The 26426-nt window shown below is 33.0% G+C and overlaps 1 protein-coding gene across 2 annotated transcripts in view; it reads left to right on the forward strand.

Annotated features, from left to right (window-relative positions):
• The first annotated feature begins 8899 nt into the window (after positions 1-8899).
• The window catches only part of Cad89D (cadherin 89D), a 78788-nt gene continuing 61261 nt past the window's right edge, over positions 8900-26426 (forward strand). The window contains exon 1 of one of the 2 annotated variants that reach the window (XM_075292839.1): positions 8900-9570. In XM_075292839.1, coding sequence (XP_075148954.1) covers positions 9477-9570 — 94 coding nt within the window. In that variant the 5' untranslated portion in view covers positions 8900-9476. The remainder of the gene's footprint in view (positions 9571-26426) is intronic. The other variant, XM_075292838.1, reaches the window with a different exon arrangement.

The raw sequence follows: 26426 nt of genomic DNA on the forward strand, positions 1-26426 counted from the left end.
GTACCGGTCGCTAGATTGTATGTGTCTCAATAAAAAGGGTTTATGTATACGTGTCATAAATTAATATGGCGAACCAACAGACGCTATCAAAAAACCGCCAAAAAGATTTTTCTCCAAGTAACAAGTGCAACATACGGGTTCAGGCGTAAATGGACAAAACTTTCTCGATTTTGCCAGAAAGTTGGGTCAATAGATGCTTCACCCGGTATCCTTAACTTGTTTGCCAGTTATTGATTTAAAACACAAAAAGGGGTACTCACTTTGCTGTGTGGATTTGTTTGTGTGTGTCGAAAATCTCAGCAGCCGTGTGTGTTGATGTGTCTGGTGGTTGAATATGTTTTTTCCTTTTTTGTTTTTCCGTTACAACGGATTCACTGAATTCACAATTTTTTTTCTCGAATGTTCTTCTTTAAATGTTTGTGAACTTTATGTTATGTGTTTAACAAACGTCTTTTGTTTTTGTTGTTGTTTTGTAAATCGAACCGAAAATTCAGATTTTTTTTTGACCTTTTTTTGTTTTAACACACTGACTTTCTCACTTTGCTTTTCACAAAAAACTTCACCAAAGTTTGCCAATTCGTGTTTTTTTTTTTTACACCATACGGCTCGAATGGACCAAAATGTTTACTTACGAACCTTTTTTTTGTTTATTAATTTGATTTTCCAATTGTAAAAACACTTTAAATTGAGTTCAATTTCATTTATTGGTAAGTATCACTAGGTATAGCAAAGCTTTCACAAGTTCATGGATAGGTAAGTATTGAATTAGGTTTGAATTCAAAGGTGGTAAGTAGTTTAAGTTAATTACAATGTGCAATGTAATGTGCAATAAAACTAGTTTTAATGAACGTAAAGTGCAATATTAGTTTTTAAGTTATATTTTATTTCACAATTTTAGCTTGTAAATGTTTTCTTTTTCATGTAAATTCAGTTTAGGGTAAGTATAAAATATGTACAAGCGGGTAAGTATGATGGTTTTTCACAGGTAAGTATAAGGTTACACTGAGGTAAGTATAGGGCAATTTTATTTAGTTATATTGTTTAAAAACTTTTATTTTCTTATTGGTAAATGTCTATTTATTTATATATTTTCCCTTTTTTGTATACTTTTTACTAGCCACGGGGGGTTACGTACACGGTTGAAGAGCGATGACAATTAACTGCCCTATTGATCTTTTGTTGATTGTCTTTTCAGTCCTCTTTTTTGACATTCAGCAAACTACAACATCAACAGCAATGAGAATGCATCAGGTGGTTGATCACATACGCATACATGAATGCAAATGAGAGCAACCGTTAGAGACATCATTGGTTAAAATTTTAGCACAACCAGTGTATATACAAAAATGACCAAAATTATAGCACTATGCTAAACAGATTCTATAAGCCGAAGACCCCAAATCGGGAGGTCGTTTTATATGGGGACCACACCAAAACATGGACCGATACTCACAATTTTTGGCACACGTATTTGTGGTCCTACAATACCTCTAGATTTCCAATTTCAGGTGAATTGAATAAAAACTGCGGTTTCTATAAGCCCAAGAAGTAAAATCGGGAGATCGGTCTAAATGGGGGCTATACCAAAATATGGACCGATACTCACCATTTTCGGCACACCTCTTTATGGTCCTAAAATACCACTAGATTTCCAATTTCAGGCAAATAGGATAAAAACTTCGGATTCTATAAGCCCAAGAATTAAAATCGGGAAATCGGTCTATATGGGGGCTATACCAAATATGGACCGATACTTACCATTTTCGGCACACCTCTTTATGATCCTAAAATACCACTAGATTTCCAATTTCAGACAAATTGCATAAAAACTACGGTTTCTATAAGCCCAAGACCCCAAATCGGGAGGTCCTTTTATATGGGGACCATACCAAAACATGGACCGATACTCACAATTTTTGGCATACGTATTTGTGGTCCTACAATACTTCTAGATTTCCAATTTCAGGTAAATTGAATAAAAACTGCGGTTTCTATAAGCCCAAGAAGTAAAATTGGGAGATCGGTCTATATGGGGGCTATACCAAAATATTGTCCGATACTCACAATTTTTGGCACACCCCTTTATGGTCATAAAATACCTCTACATTTCTAATTTCAGGCAAATTGGATAAAAACTACGATTTCTATAAGCCCAAGACCCCAAATCGGTAGGTCGGTTTATATGGGGACTATATCAAAACCTGGACCGATATAGCCCATCTTCGAACTTGACCTGCCTGCAGACAAAAGACGAGTTTGTGCAAAATTTCAGCGCGATTGCTTCATTATTGAAGACTGTAGCGTGATTACAACAGACAGACAGACAGACAGACAGACAGACAGACGGACGGACATCGTTATATCGTCTTAGAATTTCTCCCTGATCACGAATATATATACTTTATATAGTCGGAAATCGATATTTCGATGCGTTACAAACGGAATGACAAACTTATTCTATGGTGGTGGGTATAATAAAAAAATTTTTTATATAATAACGTTTTGACAAAATTTTCTATTGAAATACAATTTTGAAAAAATTTTCTATAGGAATAAAATCTTTACAACATTCTCTATAGATATAAAATGTTGAAAAAAAATTCTATAGAAATAAAATCTTAACAAAATTATACAATTTCTAGATAAATAAAATTTTGACAAAATTGTCTATATAAATAAAATTTTGATACAATTTTCTATAGAAATAAAATGTTGACGACATTTTCTATAGAAATAAAATTTTTACATAATCTTCTATAGAAATAAAATTTTGACAACATTTTTCTATAGAAAAAAAAATTTAAAAAAATTTTCTATAGAAATAAAGTTTTGACAAAATTTTATATAAAAAACTTTGACAAAATTTTCTATAGAAATTAAATTTTGGCAACATTTTCTATAGAAATAAAATTTTGACAAAATTTTCTATAGAAATTAAATTTTGGCATAATTTGCTATAGAAATAAAATCTTGACAAAATTTTCTATAAGAAAAAAATTTTGGAAAAATTTTATATAAAAAAATTTTGCATTTTTTTATAAAATAAAAATTTGACAACACGTTCGTTGAAATAAAATTTTGACAAAAAAGAATTGACAAAATTTTTTATAGAAATAAAATTTTGGCAAAATTTTCTATAGAAATACTATATTGAAATTGTATAAAAATTTTCTATATAAATAAAATTTTTACAAAATTTTCTATAGAAATAGAATTTTTACATAATCTTCTATAGAAATAAAAATTTGACAAAATTTTCTATAGAAATAAAATTTTGACAAAATTTGCTATAGAAATAAAATTTTAACAAAATGTTCTATGGAATAAAATTTTAACAAAATTTTCTATAGAAATATATATTGACAAAATCTTCTGTAGAAATAAAATTAAAAAAAAAAATAGGAATACATTTTTGATTTTTTTTTATTAAATCAAATTGTGAAAAAAAATCTTTATAGAAATAAAATTTTGACAAAATTTTTTATAGAAATAAAATTTTGACAACCTTTTCTATAGAAGTAAAATTTTTACTAAAGTTCTGTAGAAATAAAAATTTGACAAAATTGTCTATAGAAATAAAATTTTGACAATTTTGGTAGATTGTTTTTGGCACGAGTGGTAATCGTGCTTGAGAGGCAAAATTTGTTGTGGATAAATGGGCTTCCATTCTTTTTGGTATATGCCTGGCACGTGAACGAGGCAACACAAACTGTTGAAATATTTAACTGTAAACATTATTGAATTTACACATTCAGTTGTGTATTCTTCTTGTGATATCAAAAAAATTGAGTCTGGCTTTGAGTAATTTGACATTTTCCAACCAATGTTCGGCCGTTATACCTATCGATTCGAGTAGCGGTACACAAAGGTTTAAAATCTCATTTTACTATTTCTCAGTTTGTTCATATTTGAATAATTTCACTTTCTACAAACTATTCTGCATATGAAAACTCAATTTAATATTTTCAATGAAATTATACCTTTCTAGGGACATCACGAAGACACCACCTGCAATTGTGGACTTTCAATGTAATATAGCAAGTCCTGCAAAAAGCATGAAACTCTCACTTTCTTTTAAGCAGTAGGTATTTAATATTGCCCAAGTATTCATATGATTCCATAATAATTGTGCAAAACTACTTGTGAAAGTGTTTTGTGGTTTGCAAACCGGCAGTAAATTTAGAGATGCTTAAAAATTCATTTTGTCCACATTTACCAACAGTTGGTGACAATCCACATATATGTTTGGCGTTTGATGGTATGCGATTCTTTTGCCTACTACAAAAAAACATCACGTTCTGCACCATGATCTTTCACAATCTAACGTAGGAATGTCCATAGTTCCCCCAACTGTCATTTTAAATTTTCACCTGTCACCATTGATGTCAGCATTCGAAAGAGAGATATGTACTAACTGATGCTAGTATTCCGCTAGCTGGCGATGATGCTATATTAAATTCAAAGAGACATCTTGTATCTGCCATATTCATGGTCCAAATTGACAATGGTTGTCTCTAGTAGGTTGGTTGGCTGGTTGCTTGATGATGACGTTTATCACAATCTAATTTTATGTGAGATCTTTTTGGCGACAGGAATCCAAAGAAAAAAGCTCTTGGTCTAAAGATTCCACATTTGTTTTTTTGTCTTCTTCTTCGAAGCGACTAAACATGGGTGTTTCGTTTTTTCGTCTTCTAAGCATGAATTGAAATAAGAAAATTAATGCAATTTCCCATCAGAAGTAAGACAAACAAAAAAATGCCAATTGCAATAACAATGATAACTACAAAAGTCATAAAATGAAAAACTAGAAAACAAGGCATCTTTCTAGAGTTTTTCACCTCTTTTTATTGTTCATATTGCATTTGCACACTTAACTCTCAAAGTTGTCCAGCAACATACGAGGTGCTGGGGGGAAATAATGTTGAGCTATAATTCTGTCAATAGTGGTGCTCTATGCTACAGATGAGAGAAGTTCACCATTGTGGTATCATCATAAACTGAAGAGTCTACGTGAGCCTGAAATGTGTAACGTGATTTTGTCGTCGGCTGAGGTAGACCAGTTGTCGTCCAGGATCAATTTTAAGGACCCTCGAACCTTAAATTAAGAACACACGATTTGGTGGCATTTATATAATAATAATACGAACTTTATTTATTTGACCTTATATACGTATAATGCTTATGTTTGCAATGTATGCTGGGGAGTATGTTAGGTGATTTATTATGTAGCCTCTTAGTAAAGATGTCGGCGGATCGGTTGTTGACAGTTTGGTTCGGCTAAAATCGTTGGTGCGGTGTCGGCGATTATTCGATTCGGATCCCGCTGATGGGTTCTTCGGCAATGATGGTTCGGGATTGTCGTCGACGATTCGGCGTCGTTGACTATTCGGTTGGTGATTCGGTTGATGATTCGGTCGATGATTCGGTGGTGGTGATGGTGGTTTGTTGGTCAGCCATCGGTGGCTGTCCGGAGCTGATGAGTCTGTTTTGTTAGGTTTGGTCGGCTGTCGGTGGTTGACCGATGTTGATGATTCGGGTGATGCGGCGATATATTGTTGATTCAGGTGATGCGGCGATTCGGTGTTGATAGTGACTGTGGTATGTTGGTAATTCGGGTGATGCGGCGATTCGGTATTGATAGTTGATTCGTTGTTAGATTAGTAACAAAATCTACGTGCCGAGACTACGAGTGGAAGCAAGCTAATAGCCCGAGCTAAAGGGTGGTTAAATTGTAAGGGCCGATGTTGAATGTGAACCACACCTAAACTCCTGACATTTCTCTATTTCAGACTTACTCAATTTGAATCATGGACGTCGTGAATGGGCAGAATGGTTCCAAGAAATGGTAACAGTGGATGATCAATTTTCGAAGAAAATCATCTTCAGTGATGAGGCACATTTTCACCTAAGTGGATTCGTCAATAAACAGAATTGCCTCATTTGGGCGAATGAGAATCCAAGAGTGATTGTCGAAAAACCAATGCACCCACAAAGAGTGACTGTTTGATGCGGTTTATGGGCTGGCGGCATTATCGGGCCATATTTTTTTCCAAAATGAGGCCGGTCAGGCAGTTACTGTGAATGGTGTTCGCTATCGTGAGATGATAACGAACTTTTTATGGCCCGAATTGGAAGATATGGGTGTGGACGATATGTGGTTTCAGCAGGACGGTGCCACTTGCCACACAGCTAACGAAACAATGGCTCTTTTGCGCAACAAATTCAATGGCCGTGTTATCTCACGTAATGGCGATGTCAATTGGCCGCCAAGAGCATGTGATTTGACACCGTTGGACTTTTTTCTTTGGGGTTATTTGAAAGAAAAGGTGTACGTCGATAAGCCAGCAACAATTCAAGAGCTAAAGGATGAGATAATTCGTCACATTAACGACATAGAACCTCCATTATGCCTCAGCGTCATCGAAAATTTGGACCATCGGATGGAGGTGTGCCACCGAGGTCGCGGCGCCCATTTGGCCGATATTTTGTTCCATACATAATTGAGTAATACCAATATATCATAATAAAATAAAATTACAATAATTCCAGAAATAGTTTGTGTTTTATTCAAAATCAACATCGGCCCTTGAAATTTAAACCACCCTTTATTACGGCGGAAGCAAGCTAATAGCCGAAGCTATTAGTGCGGAGGCAAGCTAATCGTCGGGCAACGATTAGTGCGGAAGCAAGCTAATCGCCGAAGAACGATTAGTGTGGAAGCAAACTAATCGTCGGGAAACGATTAGTGCGGAAGCAATCTAATAGCCGAAGCTATTAGTGCGGAAGCAAGCTAAATGCCGAAACACTTAGTGCGGTGGTAGAGTTCCTGTCGCTTAGTGTGAACTGACTGCAGTCGCCCCACTCGTCGTGTTCAATACCCTTCGACTATTGGGACTCATACTCGTTGCCCAAAGACCCCGAGCTTATATTCTCCTACAACCACGACGTAGATGAGAATTATACTCATAGCACGTAAAAATAAATGTCACCGAAAGTCAGAATGCCTCACGAATCACTGCTCTCATTCACACCCTGACTGCATTGAACAAAAGTGGGCATGTGGAGATTAGAGCAGAGGGTATATGTGTAGTGGCCACACAAAGTACACACACATTAAACAATGTGAGGCACAATTAAATAAATTTATGTAAGGACGACTTCATTTTGTTTTACACTATTGGTAATTTAAAAATGTATTTCGTTCCGTTACAAATAACAGGCTGCCACTGTACCTATCATACATGTTCAATTATGGCGACCATTTTCATGAAGAGAGAATTAGGCTGCTTAATTGGCATAGGTTAGGTTAGGTGGCAGCCCGTTGTATCAGGCTCACTTAGGCTATTCAGTCCATTGTCACTCTTATCACTTAGTGCTGCCCCATTCCATTTTAAGCTCAATGACAAGGGATCTCTTTTTTGTAGCCGAGTTCGAACGTCGTTCCACATTGCAGTGAAACCACTTAGAGAAGCTTTGAAACCCTCAGAAATATCACCAGCATTACTGAGGTGGGATAATACACCGCTGAAAAACTTTTTGGTGTTCGGTCGAAGCAGGAATCGAACCCACGACCTTGTGTATACAAGGCGGGCATGCTAACCATTGCACCACGGTGTCAAATTTCTAACAGTAAAATGGGAGCCAAATCCTCACTACATGGACGGCAGAAGTACGCAGTCAGTTGAATTTCGGAGTCGATGGCGAAATAATTTTAACTATAAACGATCCAAAGATTCTCGGTATCACATGCGCCTTTTCAAGTCGCACCTGCACTTTGTGATGAGCTCCGCGTTAGAAACAAGGTTGTCCTGCAGAAAATGGAACTGCAGACAATGACAATCTTGTTGGCTACCTATACGCCAGTTGGCAGTTCAGAACTCTGCCTTTGGAACTGCGACAGAATGCCTCCACAGTACACCCCTTTATGTGGGGACCAAAATCCTCCCAGTGCGTAGACACAAATATATGTTGTCAATGCAATATCTCTTGGGTTATTACCGCAGGATTCATCCAAACCACTATCTCAAGGTTAGACAAACAAATCCTCAGGAATGTACGAGTTGATTTTCATTATCTAGAGTGCGAGATCTAGCGCTACAAAAGAGAGCCTCTGAATCAGGCAGCATAGCAGACAGATATGAATAGGATTCATGAGGATACTGTTGCTGATGCTGTTAGAAGCTACAAGGTTAATTCTGTTCTCGGAGTTCGACTACCATCCATATCACCTGAGGATAAGAGTCCTAGAGTGTCACGGAGTAGTTTTTGCCCAACTAAGATCAGCCATGTGGGAACCAATCAATTCTCCATCAAATTTAAAACTTACGAACAGTTCCCATAGAGTACCCATACATCTCAGTCGATATAACTCCTCGCGATGGACTACATATCATTGAATTTATCAGTTTTTGATCACATATAATCCGAAGTTTTCGTCAATTACAGATCATCTGGAAATCAACCAATTTTCTACGATCTGGACGCAAAAGTGTTCAGTATGAACTTCAGTGATCTCTATTTCAGCGAATTCAAGAATTCCTCCCAACTATAGTCATACCCAGGATGCTCCTTAAGGAGATCCTGGAGTAAATTGAGCTTCCATTAGACGACGCAATAAAAACTATCCGAGGTTTCGTATATCGATCATTCTCTACTTTTTATCCCATACATTTTCTTATTGTCATACAACCCCCTCGTATATGGATTCACATGTTGTCGCTCTGTAGTGTCTGATAAACAAGTACAGGTACAACGATAGTAAACTCTAAGCGGACCACAAATACTCTACGCCACAAGCTGTTAGAGTTGCTACTGCTTATATGTTAGACTCATCAGGTTCTTTTGGTGTTGGGCTTTAGCTTTTGGACATGATGTTGAGCTCGAATCGTCTTTGCAACCAAAACCAGGCAGCAGTTGAAGTTTGAGTGCGGTTCGTGTTGCATGTGGTTTAGCAGCAGCGTAAGAAAATCGTCGCGGAAAAACAAAGCAAGAGGAAAATTATTTTCTATGGAAAACAAGATAATTGAAAAAATAAAAGATAACAGAAAATGTGATTTTTAAGTATAAAAATAAAGTTAAAAAAAGAATTAAAAAAAATCAAACGTATAGTAAAATTTTATATAAGCCAGAGAAAAATTTACGGAAAAGTTCCAAGTGCATCCGCTTTTCATTGCCATTATGTTTTACTTGTGTCTCAGTGCTATGGGTCAAGTTTGTTAACCCACTTTGCCTTTTAAGGATTTCCATTCCACCTGTGGCTGTATATTTTGTTGTATTGTCTTCGCTCATTCAGCCAGCCTTCCAGCTAGCCAAGGAGGCTCAACGACCTTAAACGACATCGTAAGCGTGAGGGTGTTTTTTCGAGAAAATTTCCACACCAGTACCTGTACCAACGGTAGCGGCTGAAGAGCATCATTGACGTTATCAAAAGCCATCACAACAAACCAAAAAAAAAAAAATCATTTGCAAAACGGAAAATGCATTTTCACCTTTTTATTGTGGATTTAAAACCTCAAAATTATTTGTGCTTTGTAAGCATTTCTCTGCTTTTGCTGGCATCATTGACAAAAGGCAAGTTTTATGTTGGGGACATTTTCACTTTAAATCTAAAAGAAAATGTTGGTGATTAATTAATATCATGAATTTCTTAAGAAAGTGCTATGTTGTTTATTTCTCTTAATAAAAAAAAATATATAAAAATAAACAAACAAAAAAACTTTTAAAATTCGCCCGGATCTAAAATGATATACACAGAAAAAAGTAAACTGTTTTGTGGGGAGAATGAACTACCTAGTGCTAAAATTGAACTAAGATTTTTACAAAGTGTTAATAAAACCAGGAAAATTTAATGCCCTGTTATACTTTTAAACTGCATTTCACGAAATTACACCATCTCATAGAAGAAAAAGTTAACTAAAATTAAAGAAAAAATCATTCGTGTTAATTCATTACAATTTTAACCAGTAGTTTATTCTTACTGTTTTTAAAAATCGTACGAAATATTTATTTTGCTTTAGTTCATATTGTACTTATGTATACGGTCATTGAACTTTTTAGTTCATAAAATGTTTGAGATATACTTAAAAAAAGAAATTTTACTTGGCTGTGCAAAATTTCGAAAAAAAAATAAATTTAACTACAAATAAATAATAAAATAAAAAAGTTAAATTTTGTAGTAATGCCTGAGCTTTAGTGCAAAAAGCAAAATTAAAAAAAATAATAGTCAAAAGATCAATTTACTGGTCGAATTTCTAATCCGACACAAATAAAAAAGAGTTTAAAATATTCAAGAAATAAAATCGGGTGAAAAATCTACATATGGAATGATAGTGGATCCATATCGGGCATATTAACAATATATCTTTAACTAAAGAAACTTCATACCCTAAAAAAAATATAATTTTCATTACAAATTCGGAAGTCATAACGAAAAGTAAATATAGAAATTCCACATTCCAAATTCCAAGATTAGGTACAGTGGCAGCCCGATATTTTAGGCTCACTTAGACTATTCAGTCCATTGTGATACCCCTCTTATCACTGAGTGCTGCCCATTTCTATCCCAGCAAAAAAAAAAATTGGAAGTTCTTCCAAAGGGACAACTTTAAAAGCACTTCCAGAAGATGAACTCCCAATGATGTTCTTTATTTTAACTACCCAGGAAGTTCTTTTAATTCAATTTTTTATAACTTGGTTTTTCATACTTTTAATGGATAATTTTAACTTTTTTTGTTTCAAATAGGTAAAAACAGAGTGAGAATTCATAAAATGGTACAAATCATTTAAATTTTGCCGACAAAAATGCTAAATCCAATCTGAAAAAATGTGATGTTTTGAAAATATTTGAGGTCAAACGTTTCCGACAAGCGTTAGAATCCATTAAAAATTATAAAAATTTTTTATTTGACAAAATATCACAGATTTTTTTTAATTTACATCCAAAACATTGAATTCGGATCACACCTAAAGAAGTGATGCAAATTCAGTGCAATGGCTGTTGAAATGGAGAACTTCCGTCCTATGGCAAGCCCATGTTAAATTCATCGCTTCTGCGTCAATTTTGCACCACTTCCGGATCCAAAAAGAACATTTTCATTACTTTTTTGGCGACGCTTTTTTTGCTGGGATGTTAAGCTCAATGACAAGGGGCCTCCTTTTTATAGACGAGTCTGAACGGCGTTCCACATTGCAGTAAAACCACTTAGAGAAGCATTGAAGCAATCAGAAATGTCACCAGCATTACTGAGGTGGGATAATCCACCGCTGAAAAATTTTTTGGTTTTTGGTCGAAACTTGGTATGAACCCACGACACTGTGTAGCAAGGCGGGTACGCTAACCATTGCACGACGGTGGCTTCAAATTCCAAGAAAATCTGGCAATGCAGCGAATACCACATTAGAAACCATAGTATTGTTTTTATTTATTTGGAGTACAAATTAAAAATGAGGGTTTTTTCTTAATGCTTCTCAAGACGAAAAGACGACCCATCTTTTGACTCAATAAACGAATGGCCCAAATTTTTGGCTTCCTCATAAGAACGAAAATGCTAATCAGACAGGTCATGGGCCATCGATCAGAATTGATGGCAATCAAAAGGAGTAATGCCTGTGCTATACGTCGGATGGTATACAGTGTTACCATTGTGCCACTTTAGTGGCAAAGTTGCCACTTTTTGTGATACTTTTGTGCCCTTTTGTTAAGCCACTAAATATCGATGTCTCCAATCCAAAGTACGCTAACAGGTTGGCTGATAAGTCCCCGGTCTAACAAATAAAAACACATTTTTTTGTCAAAATTAGTTTTTATTATTCAACATAGTTCCCTTCAAGAGCGATAAAACGATTATAATGATCTTCCAATTTTTTGATACCATTTTGGTAGTACTCCTTCGGTTTTGCCTCAAAATAGGTCTCAGTTTCGGCGATCACCTCTTCATTGCAGCCAAATTTTTTTCCTGCGAGCATCCTTTTGAGGTCTGAGAACAAGAAAAAGTCGCTGGGGGCCAGATCTGGAGAATACGGTGGGTGGGGAAGCAAATCGAAGCCCAATTCATGAATTTTTGCCATCGTTCTCAATGACTTGTGGCACGGTGCGTTGTCTTGGTGGAGCAACACCTTTTTCTTCTTCATATGGGGCCCATTTGCCGCGATTTCGACCTTAAAACGCTCCAATAACGCCATATAATAGTCACTGTTGATGGTTTTTCCCTTCTCAAAATAATCGATAAAAATTATTCCATGCGCATCCCAAAAAACAGAGGCCATTACTTTGCCAGCAGACTTTTGAGTTTTTCCACGCTTCGGAGACAGTTCACCGGTCGCTGTCCTCTCAGCCGACTTTCGATTGGACTCAGGAGTGTAGTGATGGAGCCATGTTTCATCCATTGCCACATATCGACGGAAAAACTCGGGTGTATTATGAGTTAACAGCTGCAAACACCGCTCAGAATCATGAACACGTTCTTGTTTTTGGTCAGATGTGAGCTCGCGCGGCACCCATTTTGCACAGAGCTTCCGCTTATCCAAATATTGATGAATGATATGACCAACACGTTTCTTTTATATCTTTAAGGCCTTTGCTATCTCGATCAACTTCATGTTACGGTCATTCAAAATTATTTTGTGGATTTTTTTGATGTTTTCGACGGTAACCACCTCTTTCGGGCGTCCATTTCACCATGCTTGAATTTTGCATACCAATCAATTATTGTTGATTTACCTGGGGCAAAGTCCGGAAACTCATTATCAAACCAAGTTTTTGTTTCCACCGTATTTTTTCCTTTCAGAAAACAGTACTTTTTCCATTTTTTCCACAATAACAAAAGTTGCTTCACAAAAGACGCTATATCTCACAAAGTAATTGACGTACAGACGTTAAATTTTGACACGAATCATTTGAAGGTTGGTACTATATAAAAATAATATGCATTTAATTCTAGCGACGCCATCTATGTGTCAGACCGGGGACTTATCAGCCAACCTGTTATATGAGTTCAAAATTTCACTCCGATGTACTTGATGTGTGAATATGCCAAATTTGGCCAAATTCGGTTCAGATTTAGATATAACTCCCATATATCTTTCATATGACCAAGGAAGCCAAAGTCTCATTTCGAACATTTTGAAGTTTTGCACTGAGAGTTCGTCCAAATCGTCACTGTTAAGTCGAAAACTCGCAGAAATGATTCATTACCTATACTTTAATTAGAATATATCGACGTAAATGCAGATTTGCGAAATATTTGCAATTTAAATGTATCCAATATTTTTTTACTAACTGTGGTCCGTTCCGGTCATTAACCAATTTAAATTTTAACTCCAAAGATTTCATATCCATAAAATACGAATGCAAATTTTACTTAGCTTAGAAGACGCACTTCTCTAATATAAAGTTTTTTTACTTGTCGATAAATTTTTCAATTAAGTCGTACTGTCCTTATAATTAAGTGATTTGACTTAAAAATGGATATCATAGCACGAAAAAAAAATTTTGGGCTAAGGTCAACTTGGCTTTAACAATTCAGAAAAATTCTTTAAAATTAATGAAAGAAAAAAATAATAGGACAGATTTTCAACACTTTATTTTAAAGACGTTTTCTACTTGAAACATAGCATCGTTTCTAATGGAAGTCAGTCTGAATTTGGAAAATAAAGTTGTCGTTAACTCGTTTTTAAAGGACTTTAATAGCATATGAAAAAAAAGTTGAGAAAAAACGAAAAATTAAAATTTGCTTCCTAGAAGCAAGTACACAAAACCCAAATTTAAAAGAGAATTGTGTCTTAAAAGTATCCTTACTTATATTCTCCGCTTCTTCAGCTCGGAATCAATACCAAAATTATTAAAGTAATGACAAAATCTTTGGGACCGGGTACACTTTTTTTAAGTCTATATGGGAATATGAACCTTTATATAGATCCTAACAAATTTGAAGGTGTTAAGATGGTATCCAAAATGTTGGTATACATAGTGGTGAAGGGTATGATATAGTCGGTTCCGCCCGACTTTAGACTTTCCTTGCTTGTTTATTTATAGAGCCCAAAATTTAAAGTTCCCTAAAAATCTATAGTTCCCTAAAAATGTTGGAGTTTAAAATTGAGTTCACTTTTTTTAGTGTACGAAGCTATTCTAGTTTCAACAGACACATCTACGTATATGCCTAAGAGCATTGAATTTTTCTAAAATCAAAATAGTAAGGTAATTCAAAAGCCTTCTGTTCTAACAATGAAATAATAATTACTATGGTTTAGTTCATGGCGAAAATGGTTTATCTTTTTAAAAAGGTTTAATTTATTTATCTTGTTTGTGAAGATAAAAAATTATTGATTTAAGTTAGAAATAAATATAATTCAATTTATCCTAAAGAATAGTTTATGTGGAAAAAAATATTTTTCTTTTAGAAATTAGAATAATTATTTAAGATATTGCGGACTTGTTTTCATGATATATTTGAAAAATCCCATTTTACTTCTCTCATTTGATTGAGAGTATTAAATAGAAAAAAATTACGCATACATTTCAAGTACCTGTAAACTAGTCCCCTTCCTTAAAGAGGAGATGTAAAAGAAAACCCAGTCATGGTAAATATAAAACAAGTTTGTCACTTAAGTCTTTTGATTGCGGACTCTGAGCACACACACATTCTCACAACACACAAAATGCAATATCTATGCATAGTTGAGTCTGTTTCAAATGATCCGTTAAATAACCTCATTTCTTCATTTAAATCCACACATACAATGTAGACAATCTCTTTATCGAGACTGATGGCAACTTGTGGCCGCTCTTATAGCCGGATCTGGTCCAGCCACAGATGCTCTTCATTAGATATATACAGCAAGTCCACCATCCATATTCGTATTGGGGAGGATAGATGTAATAAAATGCTTGAGTTTTCAGTATTAAATCATAATCAGCAAGCGGGGTAAAAAAATCAAATACTATCAACAATGGAAACAGGAAAAAAACACAGAGTGGGCAAGAGATAATAGTCAATAGCTTTCCGAAACAAAATAAAATTTTAAGTTAACCTGGTAATTTTCATGTCGCTTGAAACTGACTTTTGATGATAAACATGGGTTAGGCTTTACATCAATTGTATCCACTTTACATAGAATTTTCTTCCTGAAAACGCCTATCGATCGAAAACGGTGGTGTATTTAACACCCAATATTGTGAGAAATAAATTAACAGTTAATTTTTATTCGGTTGAAACTTGATTTTGGTAAAAGCAGTTTATGTAATAAAATTTACTGTTTTTGTTTGTTTTATTTTCATTTATGTAGTTTTTCTGGGACGGGATCTAGACTATTCTAATATTTTTCCATGTAAATCTATAGGGATTACATATACAAAAATATTGGTTTAATCCAAATCGAAATTTTAGTCCAAGGAAGTTTTTATTTTATTTTAGCAAACATTTTCGATTAAAGATATACTTGCAATTTTCCTGATTCTACCCTTAGCATACACCCTTGATGAGATACAGACAAAGACAAAATACTTTCATTCGTAACGAAATTTTCGACAAATGAATTTCCCTTCTATTATAACGTAGATTCTTTAAGAGCAAATAAATCCGAATTTGTGACAAGTGTTGCAACGATTTTATTTTTATTTTTGTATTTGTTTTTTCTTAATATTGAAGGAACCTTTTTTAGCCCTGGTAGATAACTTCGTTTGTCCAAAATTTCCTTCCTCAGAAAAGAAAACTCTTCTTTCAGTGCATCTAAACTTATTTTTCTGTTATTAATATCATTAAAAAAACAAGTGAGTAAAGTAGAAAGTCGGGCGGGGCCAACTATATCACACCCTAAACCACCCCTACTGAATTAGTAAACATAAGCATTTGTGGGTTATCATTGGTATAGGTTTTGGTGAACATAAAGGGGGGTACATGTTTAAGGGTGTCTTGTCACAATCTGAGCAAAATGTCTAATATTAGGAGCTATAGCTTATTTTGCACCAAAAGAGTTAGTATGCCACTAATATTGAGTCCATTATTAAAAAAGGGGAAATCGGTCAATTAGTTGTGCGTAATAAATCCAAATTTCTGCAAATAGGGCAATAGATTTATGTAAGAGCTACATGTAAGTCAAAATACGATCAGCTAGTACATCAAAATTTGAAATTTGAATAACATAGGTTAATAAATAAGAGTATTATGGCCAAATATGACAAAATCGAGCGATGCCTATATATGGGACCTATATCTAAATCAGAACCAATTTGTATAATATTTTGCAGGTATGATTGATACCACAGAAGGTCACTTTGTGTAAAATTTGAGTACGATAAGTTAATAAATGAGGCCCCTATGGACAAAAATAAGGTTATTAGGGGCAATTTTTTTAAAATCGGGCGATACATATATATGGGAGCTATATATAAACTGACGATAAGTTAATAAATGAGGCCCCTATGGACAAAAATAAGGTTATTAGGGGCAATTTTTTTAAAATCGGGCGATACATATATATGGGAGCTATATATAAATTTAAACCGATTTCGATGATATTTTGTACATAAAGTAAGTGCTATAGAAGATTACATTTAGCCAACTTTGAGTACGATCGGTTGATAAATAAGGGTTTTACGGCCAAATTTGGAAAAATCGGGCGATACATATATATGGGAGCTATATCTAAATCTGAACCGATTTCGATGAAATTTTGCACATACAGTTAGATCTATAGAAAATTACATTTAGCCAACTTTGAGTACGATCGGTTGATAAATAAGGGTTTTACGGCCAAATTTGGCAAAATCGGGCGATACATATATATGTGAGCTATATCTAAATCTCAACCGATTTCGATGAAATTGCGCACATATAGTTAGAGGTATAGAATATTATATTTAGCCCACTTTGAGTACTATCGGTTGATAAATAAGGGTTTTACGGCCAAATTGGGCAAAATCGGGCGATACATATATATGGGAGCTATATATAAATCTGAACCGACTTCGATTATTTTTGGCAAATATTGTCAGTACCATAAAAGATTAAAATAAGCCAAGTTTGAGTAAGATCGCTTAATAAATAAGGTTTTTATGGCCAAATTTGGGAAAATCGGGCAATACATATATATGGGAGCTATATCTAAATTTGAACCCATTTCGATGAAATTTTGCAGACATAAAGGGTGATGAAAAAGTTTACTATGTGCAAAATTTGATGACGATCGGTTTGTAAAAAAGCGCAATGTGACTCCATTTGTCGAAATCGGGCGATACATATATATGGGAGCTATATCTAAATTTGATCCGATTTCTTCCAAATTCAATAGCATTCGTCCTTGTGCCCAAAAAACTCCCTGTACCAAATTTCACCCAAATCGGTTAATAATTGCGACCGGAATCCTGTGAACAACAAATACATGGACAGACGGACGGACACCAAGCACTAGATCGACTCAGGAGGTGATTCTGAGTCGATCGGTATATATTTTATGGGGTCTAAAATCAATATTTCTGGTAGGCACATTTTTTGGCCGATCAAACTTCTTATACCCTGACCACTATGTGGTTTAGGGTATAATGAATGAATGATCCCTACACGCAAAAAAATAATTCTTTCCTCCTAAACGAAATTTTAGACAAACAAAGTTCGTTTCTGATTTGCTTTTCGCTGTAGGGAAGTGTATTTGGAAGAAAAGTATATACTTTTTGTGATAAACGTTTATTCTTTTCCAGGATGTAAAAACAATTTCATAAAGACAAACTCAAAAAAACATTGTTTTCTTGCTAACAGCATTTTCCCTCACATCTTCCTCACATCCACGAGGTTTTTTAGTTCTTAACACATTTTCCTGTAATACCAACAATGTAGAAGAAATTATACGATTTTATAAATTTGTAAATTTTTTTTTACCTTTCGCCTGGACGGAGAATCGAACCGCGGACCATTCACTTTGTAAGCCAACACACTATCCACTGAGCTATGTACCTGTTATGGTCATCAATAGATAAATATCCATATAAGTTATATTTATATAGCATAGCTTGCGGCGCCCACGAACCGAACAAACAAAGTTTATTTAACAGAAACAAACATTTAGTTTGGCACCGTGGAGCAGTGGTTGCTACGTCCGACTTGCATGCCAAGGTCCCTGCTTCGATCAAAGTTTTTTTTTTTTTTACATATATTCCAGATATGTTCGGAAGACTCCAAAAAAATGTTCAGCATTACCTTGGAGTATATTAAATTTTGAACTGTAAAATGTGTCTTATTAAAGACCTAAAGTCAGAAAGGAACAGTGTTTGATGTAAACGAAATGGACTGTGTTGTTGTTTCAAAAATAACTTTTTTTATTGAAAAAATAAAAATTTTGTAACAAACGATTTTTTTTGGTGATAAAAGTTTAAAATTTTCGAGCAATGCAAAAAACTCCAACAAAAGAAAAAACGTTTTCGGTACACGTTTTCCAAACGTTTTTTTTTCTTTGCGTGTACTATTAGCGTGAATTTTATGGGTGTAGCTTAGGTTAGATTAGGTTCAGGCTCGCTTAGACTATTCTGTCCATTGTGATACCATAGTGGAGAACGAGTTTTAACGAGTTTAGCTTGCACCAAAATGTGAAAATTGCTACTTCTACAAAATGGGAGAACTTATTCTTTGATAGTATGAATTAACATGAAAATTAAAAGAATTAGAGATATTGAATTATAAAAATGAAATTTAATTTCTTTAGAAAATATTCTCAAAATTTTATTCGTACAGAACAATTTTTTTTTCAAAGTTTTATTCGTAGAGAATATTTGGTCGAAATTTTATTCCTTTAGCAAATTTTCTCAAAATTTTTTCAATTTTTTTTTTTATTTCTCTAGACAATTTTCTCAAAATTTTATTTCTATTGACAATCTTTTCAAAATTTTATTTCTATAGAAAATTTGGTCAAAACTCCATTTATATAGAAAAATGAAGTACCTCTTAGTTGGAGAGAAATGTTTTGCAAAATCTACGAAGACATCAAGAATTCTACCAAACAGTAAAAAAATTTACCATTTTTGGTAGAATTCTACTAACTGCGGCAACCGTGGTTCTAGAATCAATATTTCTTGTAGGCAAATGTTCAAGCAGAAAAAAATAATTTTTAGTATTGTCCGTCTGTCATAAACATTCTTTAATCAGTTTATTTTAATCAATCTCACTTTAGAAAGGAGTAAATAAATTCGGCATGTGTAACCTGGGCACCACCACCAATATACATGACCATATGTACATACACTCAAAACAAGTGAACATAAACCAATTTAATTATATTTTAGTTCATCGAATTATTAGACAGCTTCCTTGACTTTAATATTGTTTTACGTTGGTTAAATGAACTATAAAAGGTGGTACATTATACACAAATGAAGCAAAAAGATTTACTAAATTCGTGTCTCTCACACAATATTTCAGAATTTCTTAAAATTTGTAAATTTTACGAATAATGCGCCCATCATGAATGGTACTAAAGGTATTTTTGAAATCCAATTTTTTTCCTTCAGTATGTTAAATTTTCTTAAACAACAGAAAGAAATTGATTTCTTTTAATACATTTGTTTAATCATTTTTAGAATATTTTAACTAACATATTTTTACTAATTGAAAAATGATGTAACATATTTTAGTTAAATTATTTTAAAATAATCCTGGTTCTCTTTCAAGGTGGGATCACTTTTTTTCTAGGTAGGCCTTAAGAAAACATATTTCTCAGATGGGTTAAAAAAGTTTGAGCTTCGCTGGATGAAAACTCATTCGCAACATTTTCAAAATATTTATTCTTTTTTTGATAGCTAGCTACTTATAGGATCACCCTCGTATCTCTTCAACACAATTTTTTCTATGCGATCCATGGTAAGAGGAATATTAGATGCGGCCAGTCCACCGGAAAATTTACCCGTGGGTTTTTGTGGTAAGTGCTTAGCTTAGATTAGGTATTGTGGCAGCCCGGTATTTCAGTCTCATTTAGGCTATTCAGTCCACTGTGATCCCACAGTGGGTAACTTCTATCTTATCACTGAATGCTGTCCTATGCTCTATGTTTATCTCAATGACAAGGGATATCATTTTTCTAGCCGAATCTGATCGGAGTTCCACATTACGATGAAACCACTTAGAGCAGTGTTGCCAGAAGTAGGGGAAATTCCCAACATGTAGGCTTTTTCTAATATTTAGCCCCTTGTAGGGACGTAGAGGCACAATGTGGGGACTTTTTCACTCAACACAATTTTTACATTTTGGTGGCTCCAGAGGACGAAATTAGAAGCCGGCAACTCTTGATTATTATCAATGTGTGGTATCCGGTTACCGCTCGTGCGAAAAAAAATCTACCAGAATTTGAAAAAAATCTTACCACAAATCTACCACACAATATTTTTCAAAATTTTATTCATGTAGAAAATTTTGTCAAAACTTAATTCCTATAGAAAATTTTGTCAAAATTATATTTCTATAGAAAATTTTGTCAAAATTTTATTTCTATAGAAAATTTGGTCAACATTTTATTTCTGTAGAGAATTTTCTCAAAATTTTATTTCTATAGAAAATTTTGTCAAAATTTTTCTTCTATAAAAAAATTTCTCCAAAATTTTGTCAAAATTGTATTCCTGTAGAAAATTTTGTGAAAATATTATTTCTATAGAAAATTTTGTCAAAATTTTATTCCTGTAGAAAATTTTGTTAAAATATTTTTTCTATAGAAAATTTTGTCAAAATTTTATTTCTATAAAAAATTTGGTCAAAATTTTATTTCTATAAAAAATTTGGTCAAAATTTTATTTCTATAAAAAATTTGGTCAAAATTTTATTTCTATAGAAAATTTTCTCCAAATTTTATTCCTATAGAAATTTTGTAAAAATTATATTTCTATAGAAAATTTGGTCAACATTTTATTTCTATAGAAAATTTTGTCAAAATTTTATTTCTATAGACAATTTTCTCCAAATTTTATTTCTATAGAAAATGTTCTCCAAACTTTATTTCTATAGAAAACCTTCTCCAAATTTTATTTTTATCGAAAATTTTGTGAAAATATTATTTCTATAGAAAATTTTTTCAAAATTTTATTCCTGTAGAAAATTTTGTGAAAATATTTTTTCTATAGAAAATTTTGTCAAAATTTTATTTCTATAAAAAATTTGGTCAAATTTTATTTCTATAAAAAATTTGGTCAACATTTTATTTCTATAGAAAAATGTCTCCAAATTTTATATCTATAGAAAATTTGGTCAACATTTTATTTCTATCGAAAAATTTGTCAAAGTTATATATCTATAGAAAATTTTGTCCAAATTTTATTTTTATACAATATTTTCTCAAAACATAATTTTTATAGAAAATTTTGTCAATGTTTTATATCTATAAAAATTTTTGTCAAAATTTTATTTCTATAGAAAATTTTGTGAAAATATTATTTCTATAGAAAATTTTGTCAAAACTTAATTCCTATAGAAAATTTTGTCAAAATTTTATTTCTATAGAAAATTTTGCCAAAATTTTATTTCTATAGAAAATTTGGTCAACATTTTATTTCTGTAGTGAATTTTCTCAAAATTTTATTTCTATAGAAAATTTTCTCACAATTTTATTTCTATAGAAAATTTTGTCAAAATTTTTCTTCTATAAAAAAATTTCTCCAAAATTTTGTCAAAATTGTATTCCTGTAGAAAATTTTGTGAAAATATTATTTCTATAGAAAATTTTGTCAAAATTTTATTTCTATAAAAAATTTGGTCAAAATTTTATTTCTATAAAAAATTTGGTTCAAATTTTATTTCTATAGGAAATTTTCTCCAAATTTTATTCCTATAGAAAATTTTGTAAAAATTTTATTTCTATAGAAAATTTTGTCAACATTTTATTTCTATAGACAAATTTGTCAACATTTTTTTCTATAGAAAATTTGGTCAAAGTTATATTTTATTTTTATACAATATTTTCTCAAAACATAATTTTTATAGAAAATTTTGTCAAAGTTTTATATCTATAGAAAATTTGGTCAAGATTTTATTTCTATAGAGAATTTTCTCAAAATTTTATTTCTACACGCAAAAAAATAATTCTTTCCTCCCAAACGAAATTGTAGACAAACAAAGTTCGTTTCTCATTTGCTTTTCGCTGTAAGGAAGTGTATTTGGAAGAAAAGTATATACTTTTTGTGATAAACGTTTATTCTTTTTCAGGATGTAAAAACAATTTCATAAAGACAAACTCAAAAAAAATATTGCTTTCTTGCTAATTGCATTTTCCCTCACATCTTTCTCATATCCACGAGATTTTTTAGTTCTTTACACCTTTTCCTGTAATACCAACAATGTAGAAGAAATTACACAATTTTATAAATTTTAAATTTTTTTTTACCTTTCGGCTGGACGGAGAATCGAACCGCGGACCATGCACTTTGTAAGCCAACACACTAACCACTGAGCTATGTACCTGTTATGGTCATCAATAGATAAATATCCATATAAGTTATATTTATATAGCATAGCTTGCGGCGCCCACGAACCGAATAAACAAAGATTATTTAACAGAAACAAACATTTAGTTTGGCACCGTGGAGCAGTGGTTGCTACGCCCGACGAGCATGCCAAAGGTCGTGGGTTCGATCCCTGCTTCGACCAAAGTTTTTTTGTTTTTGTTTTTTTTTTTACATATATTCCAGATATGGTCGGAAGATTCCGAAAAAATGTTCAACATTACATTGTAGTATATTAAATTTTGAACTGTAAAATGTGTCTTATTAAAGAAAAGAACAGTGTTTGATATAAACGAAATGAACTGTGTTGTTGTTTCAAAAATAACTTTTTTTATTGAAAAAAATAAAAATTTGGTAACAAACGAATTTTTTTGGTGATAAAAGTTTAAAATTTTCAAAGCAATTCAAAAAACTCTAACAAAAGAAAAACGTTTTCGGTACACGTTTTCCAAACGTTTTTTTTCTTTGCGTGTATAGAACATTTTCTCAAAATTTTATTTTAATAGAAAATTGTCTCAAAATTTTATTTCTATAGAAAATTGTCTCAAAATTTTATTTCTATAGAAAATTTTGTCAAAATTTTACTTCTATAGAAAATGTTGTCAAAATTTAATTTCTATAGAAAATTTTGTCACAATTTTTTTATAGAAAATTTTCTCCAAATCTTTTTTCTACAGAAAATTTTCTCCAAATTTTATTTTTATAGAAAATTTTGTCAAAATTTTCTCCAAATTTTATTTCTATAGAAAATTTTGTCCAAATTTTATGTCAATAGAAAATTTTGTCCAAATTTTATGTCAATAGAAAATTTTGTCAAATTTTTTTTATCAAAATTTTATTTCCATAGAAAATGTTGTCTAAATTTTATTCATATAGAAAATTTTTTCAACATTTTATTCATGTAGCAAATTTTGTCAAAATTTTGATTCTATAGAAAAATGTCTCAAAATTTCATTTCTATAGAAAATTTTGTCAAAATTTTATTTCTATAGAAATTTTTATCAAAATTTTTCTTCTATAGAAAATTTTGTCAAAATTTTAGTTTTATAGAAATTTTTGTCAAAATTTTAGCTCTATAGAAAATTTTGTCAAAATTTTATTTCCATAGAAAATTTTGTTTGAACACATGACCCTTTGTATGAAAGGCGGGAATGCTAAACATTGCATCACGGTGGCTCTCGGCGGTTAATCCTTATATCGAACTTTCTTGTTTTTCTTTAAAAATTAATTCTCTAGAATTGAAAACAAAGCCTCCATTGACATCTCTACCTAAGAACAATTGTACGATAAGGTGAACCAATTAAACTGGTTTTTCATGTACACAACATTTTTATTTGTCCCCACAAATTGAAGACATTAACTTTGTGCTACACTTAAACCCATATGGGATGTTCTTCGCTGGTAGTTCACGTTCTAAGTAGGTCATACCTGGTTGCGAAAGGAAAAAACCAGATCTTCTAATGTTGAATGACTTTGCTCTATCGTCCTATGATTTTAACATATTGAATCGTATGTATGCATTCTGTGACTATTGTAGCTAATGCAGTGGTCACTAATGGTCACTACATAGTCTCCTAATTGAAATTAATGTTTCCTCTTACTACAGACACTTAACTTATGTAATTTTGTTGTATGCACAGTTGCAAGTAACTTAGAATTTTTCACAGATCATTTATATGGCAAAAACAAACCAGTTAAGATTTATATGGTACAATTTCCATTTTGCGTACAGGTCACTTGACAGGTGTGATATCCATATGAGGTGTTGACATGCTTGGAATGTTCGATTATGTTGTAGTGATAAAACTTGTCTTAAAATCCACATAATATAAACAGTTATCTTATCTTAATCTATCTTCAATATTTACTGCCTTTGATTTTCCAAAGATGTCGAGAAGATGAAAATATTTTGACCTGCATTAGTTTCATGCCAAGAAGATATCCAATAAAGAAGTTGTTTCAGTAGCAAGTACACCACTGACACCAAAGTATCGATCATCTCAAAACGACACTTCACCGGGAATGGGCCAAAATACCGCAGAGCCACTTTTGACCAGGGTGCGATGGCTATGTCGTTCGTTTCAAGACCAAATCTAAACTGATTCTAAAATATTATGTTATTTTTCGACACTTTTTGCTTTTGAACATTAACAAATTAAAAAAAATTCAGCCGGGCCGAATATAAATACCCACCACCATGAATTAAAAATAATAGTTTCCTCGAAAAGCCTTCCGTCGTATACAGGTACTTGAAAATGTATAGAATCTCGGGATGATTTAAAAAACAAGAGTTTCTCTCAAGAAAATCTGTTCAAATTATAAGCTTCCCAAAATTAAATTTAAATTTTCTTCGTATGGAGACTACATCAAATTCTGGTTTTAGGGGAAGAATTATTCTTTAAGCTTCAGAGGGAGAGGGAGAGAAAATTATGAAATCACGCCTTAATATGAAAACGAAATTCTGCAGATTTTTACCTACATTATTCGATTGAGTACAAGAAGTAAAATCTGGAAGTTTTACTTTTAGTTTCGAGCAATTTGGATGACTAGTGCGCCTTCTATCCCCTCAAGAAGTGAAATTGGGTTATTGGTCTATATCCAAGATTTACCAAAAAATCGACCGAGAAAAACTATATCAATCAAGGTTTTTGTGTGTCTCAAATATCTCAAGATTCTTTTATTTCAGAAAAATCGTATAAAAACGCTTTCTAGAAACCAATGATGTAAAGTTAGTAGATCTCTCTATATGGGGGCTATACCAATACATTGACCGATATGCACCATTTTCGGCGCGCCTCTTTATGGTCCTAAAATACCTCAAGATTTCCAATTTCAGGCAAATTGGATAAAACCTAAGGATTCTAGGAGTCCACTTAGTGAAATCTGGAAATCGGCCTATATGGGGGCTATACCAAAACATGGACCGATATTCACTATTTTTTCCACACCTCTTTATGGTCCTAGAATACCTCTAGATTTCCAATTTGAGGCAAATTGGGTAAAAAATACGGATTCTAAAACCCCAAGAAGTGAAATCGGGAGATCGATCTATATGGGGGCTATATAAAAACATGGACCGATACTCACCATTTCCGGCACACCACTTAACGATCCCTCTAGATTTCCAATTACAGGCAAATTGGATAAAACCTAAGGATTGTAGGAGTCCAATAAGTAAACTCTGGAAATCGGTCTATATGGGGGATATACCAAAACATGGACCGGTATTCACTATTTTTGCCACAACCCTTTATGGTCCTAGAATACCTCTAGATTTCCAATTTCAGGCAAATTAGGTAAAAACTACGGATTCTAAATCCCCAAGAAGTAAAATCGGGTGATCGGTCTATATGGGGGCTATACCAAAACATGGACCGATACTCACGATTTTTGGCACAGTTCTTTATGGTCCTAAAATACCTCGAGATTTCCACTTTCAGGCAAATTTAGTAAAAACTACGGATTCTAAAACCCCAAGAAGTAAAATCGGGAGATCGGTCTATATTCGGGCTATACCAAAACATGGACCGATACTCTCCATTTTTGGCACAGCTCTTTATGGTCCTAAAATACCTCGAGATTTCCACTTTCAAGCAAATTGGATAAAATCTATAAGCCCAAGAAATAAAATCGGGAGATCGGTCTAAAGGGTGATACGGTCAAAATTTGGTCAAGGGAAAACGCGTGTAAATCGGTGAAATCGTTTATTTAAAAAATCAAATTAAATTTCTTTTTCAAGTTCAATTAATATAAAATTCAGGAAAAATATTCAGTTAGGCTTTCGCTTTTCCAAATCCGAATTGCCGGGCCTCACGCTTGACACCTGCCATCAGATTTTGTACAGCCACCTTGTCCACCTTCTTCGCCGCAGAAAGCCAGTTTGCCTTGAACTGCTGCTCGTCCTTAGCAGTTTTTTGGTCTTCTTTAGGTTCCGATTGACAATAGCGCAGTATTTCTCAAT

Source organism: Haematobia irritans, chromosome 1, assembly GCF_050003625.1.
Source record: "Haematobia irritans isolate KBUSLIRL chromosome 1, ASM5000362v1, whole genome shotgun sequence".
Taxonomy (NCBI): Eukaryota; Metazoa; Arthropoda; class Insecta; order Diptera; family Muscidae; genus Haematobia; species Haematobia irritans.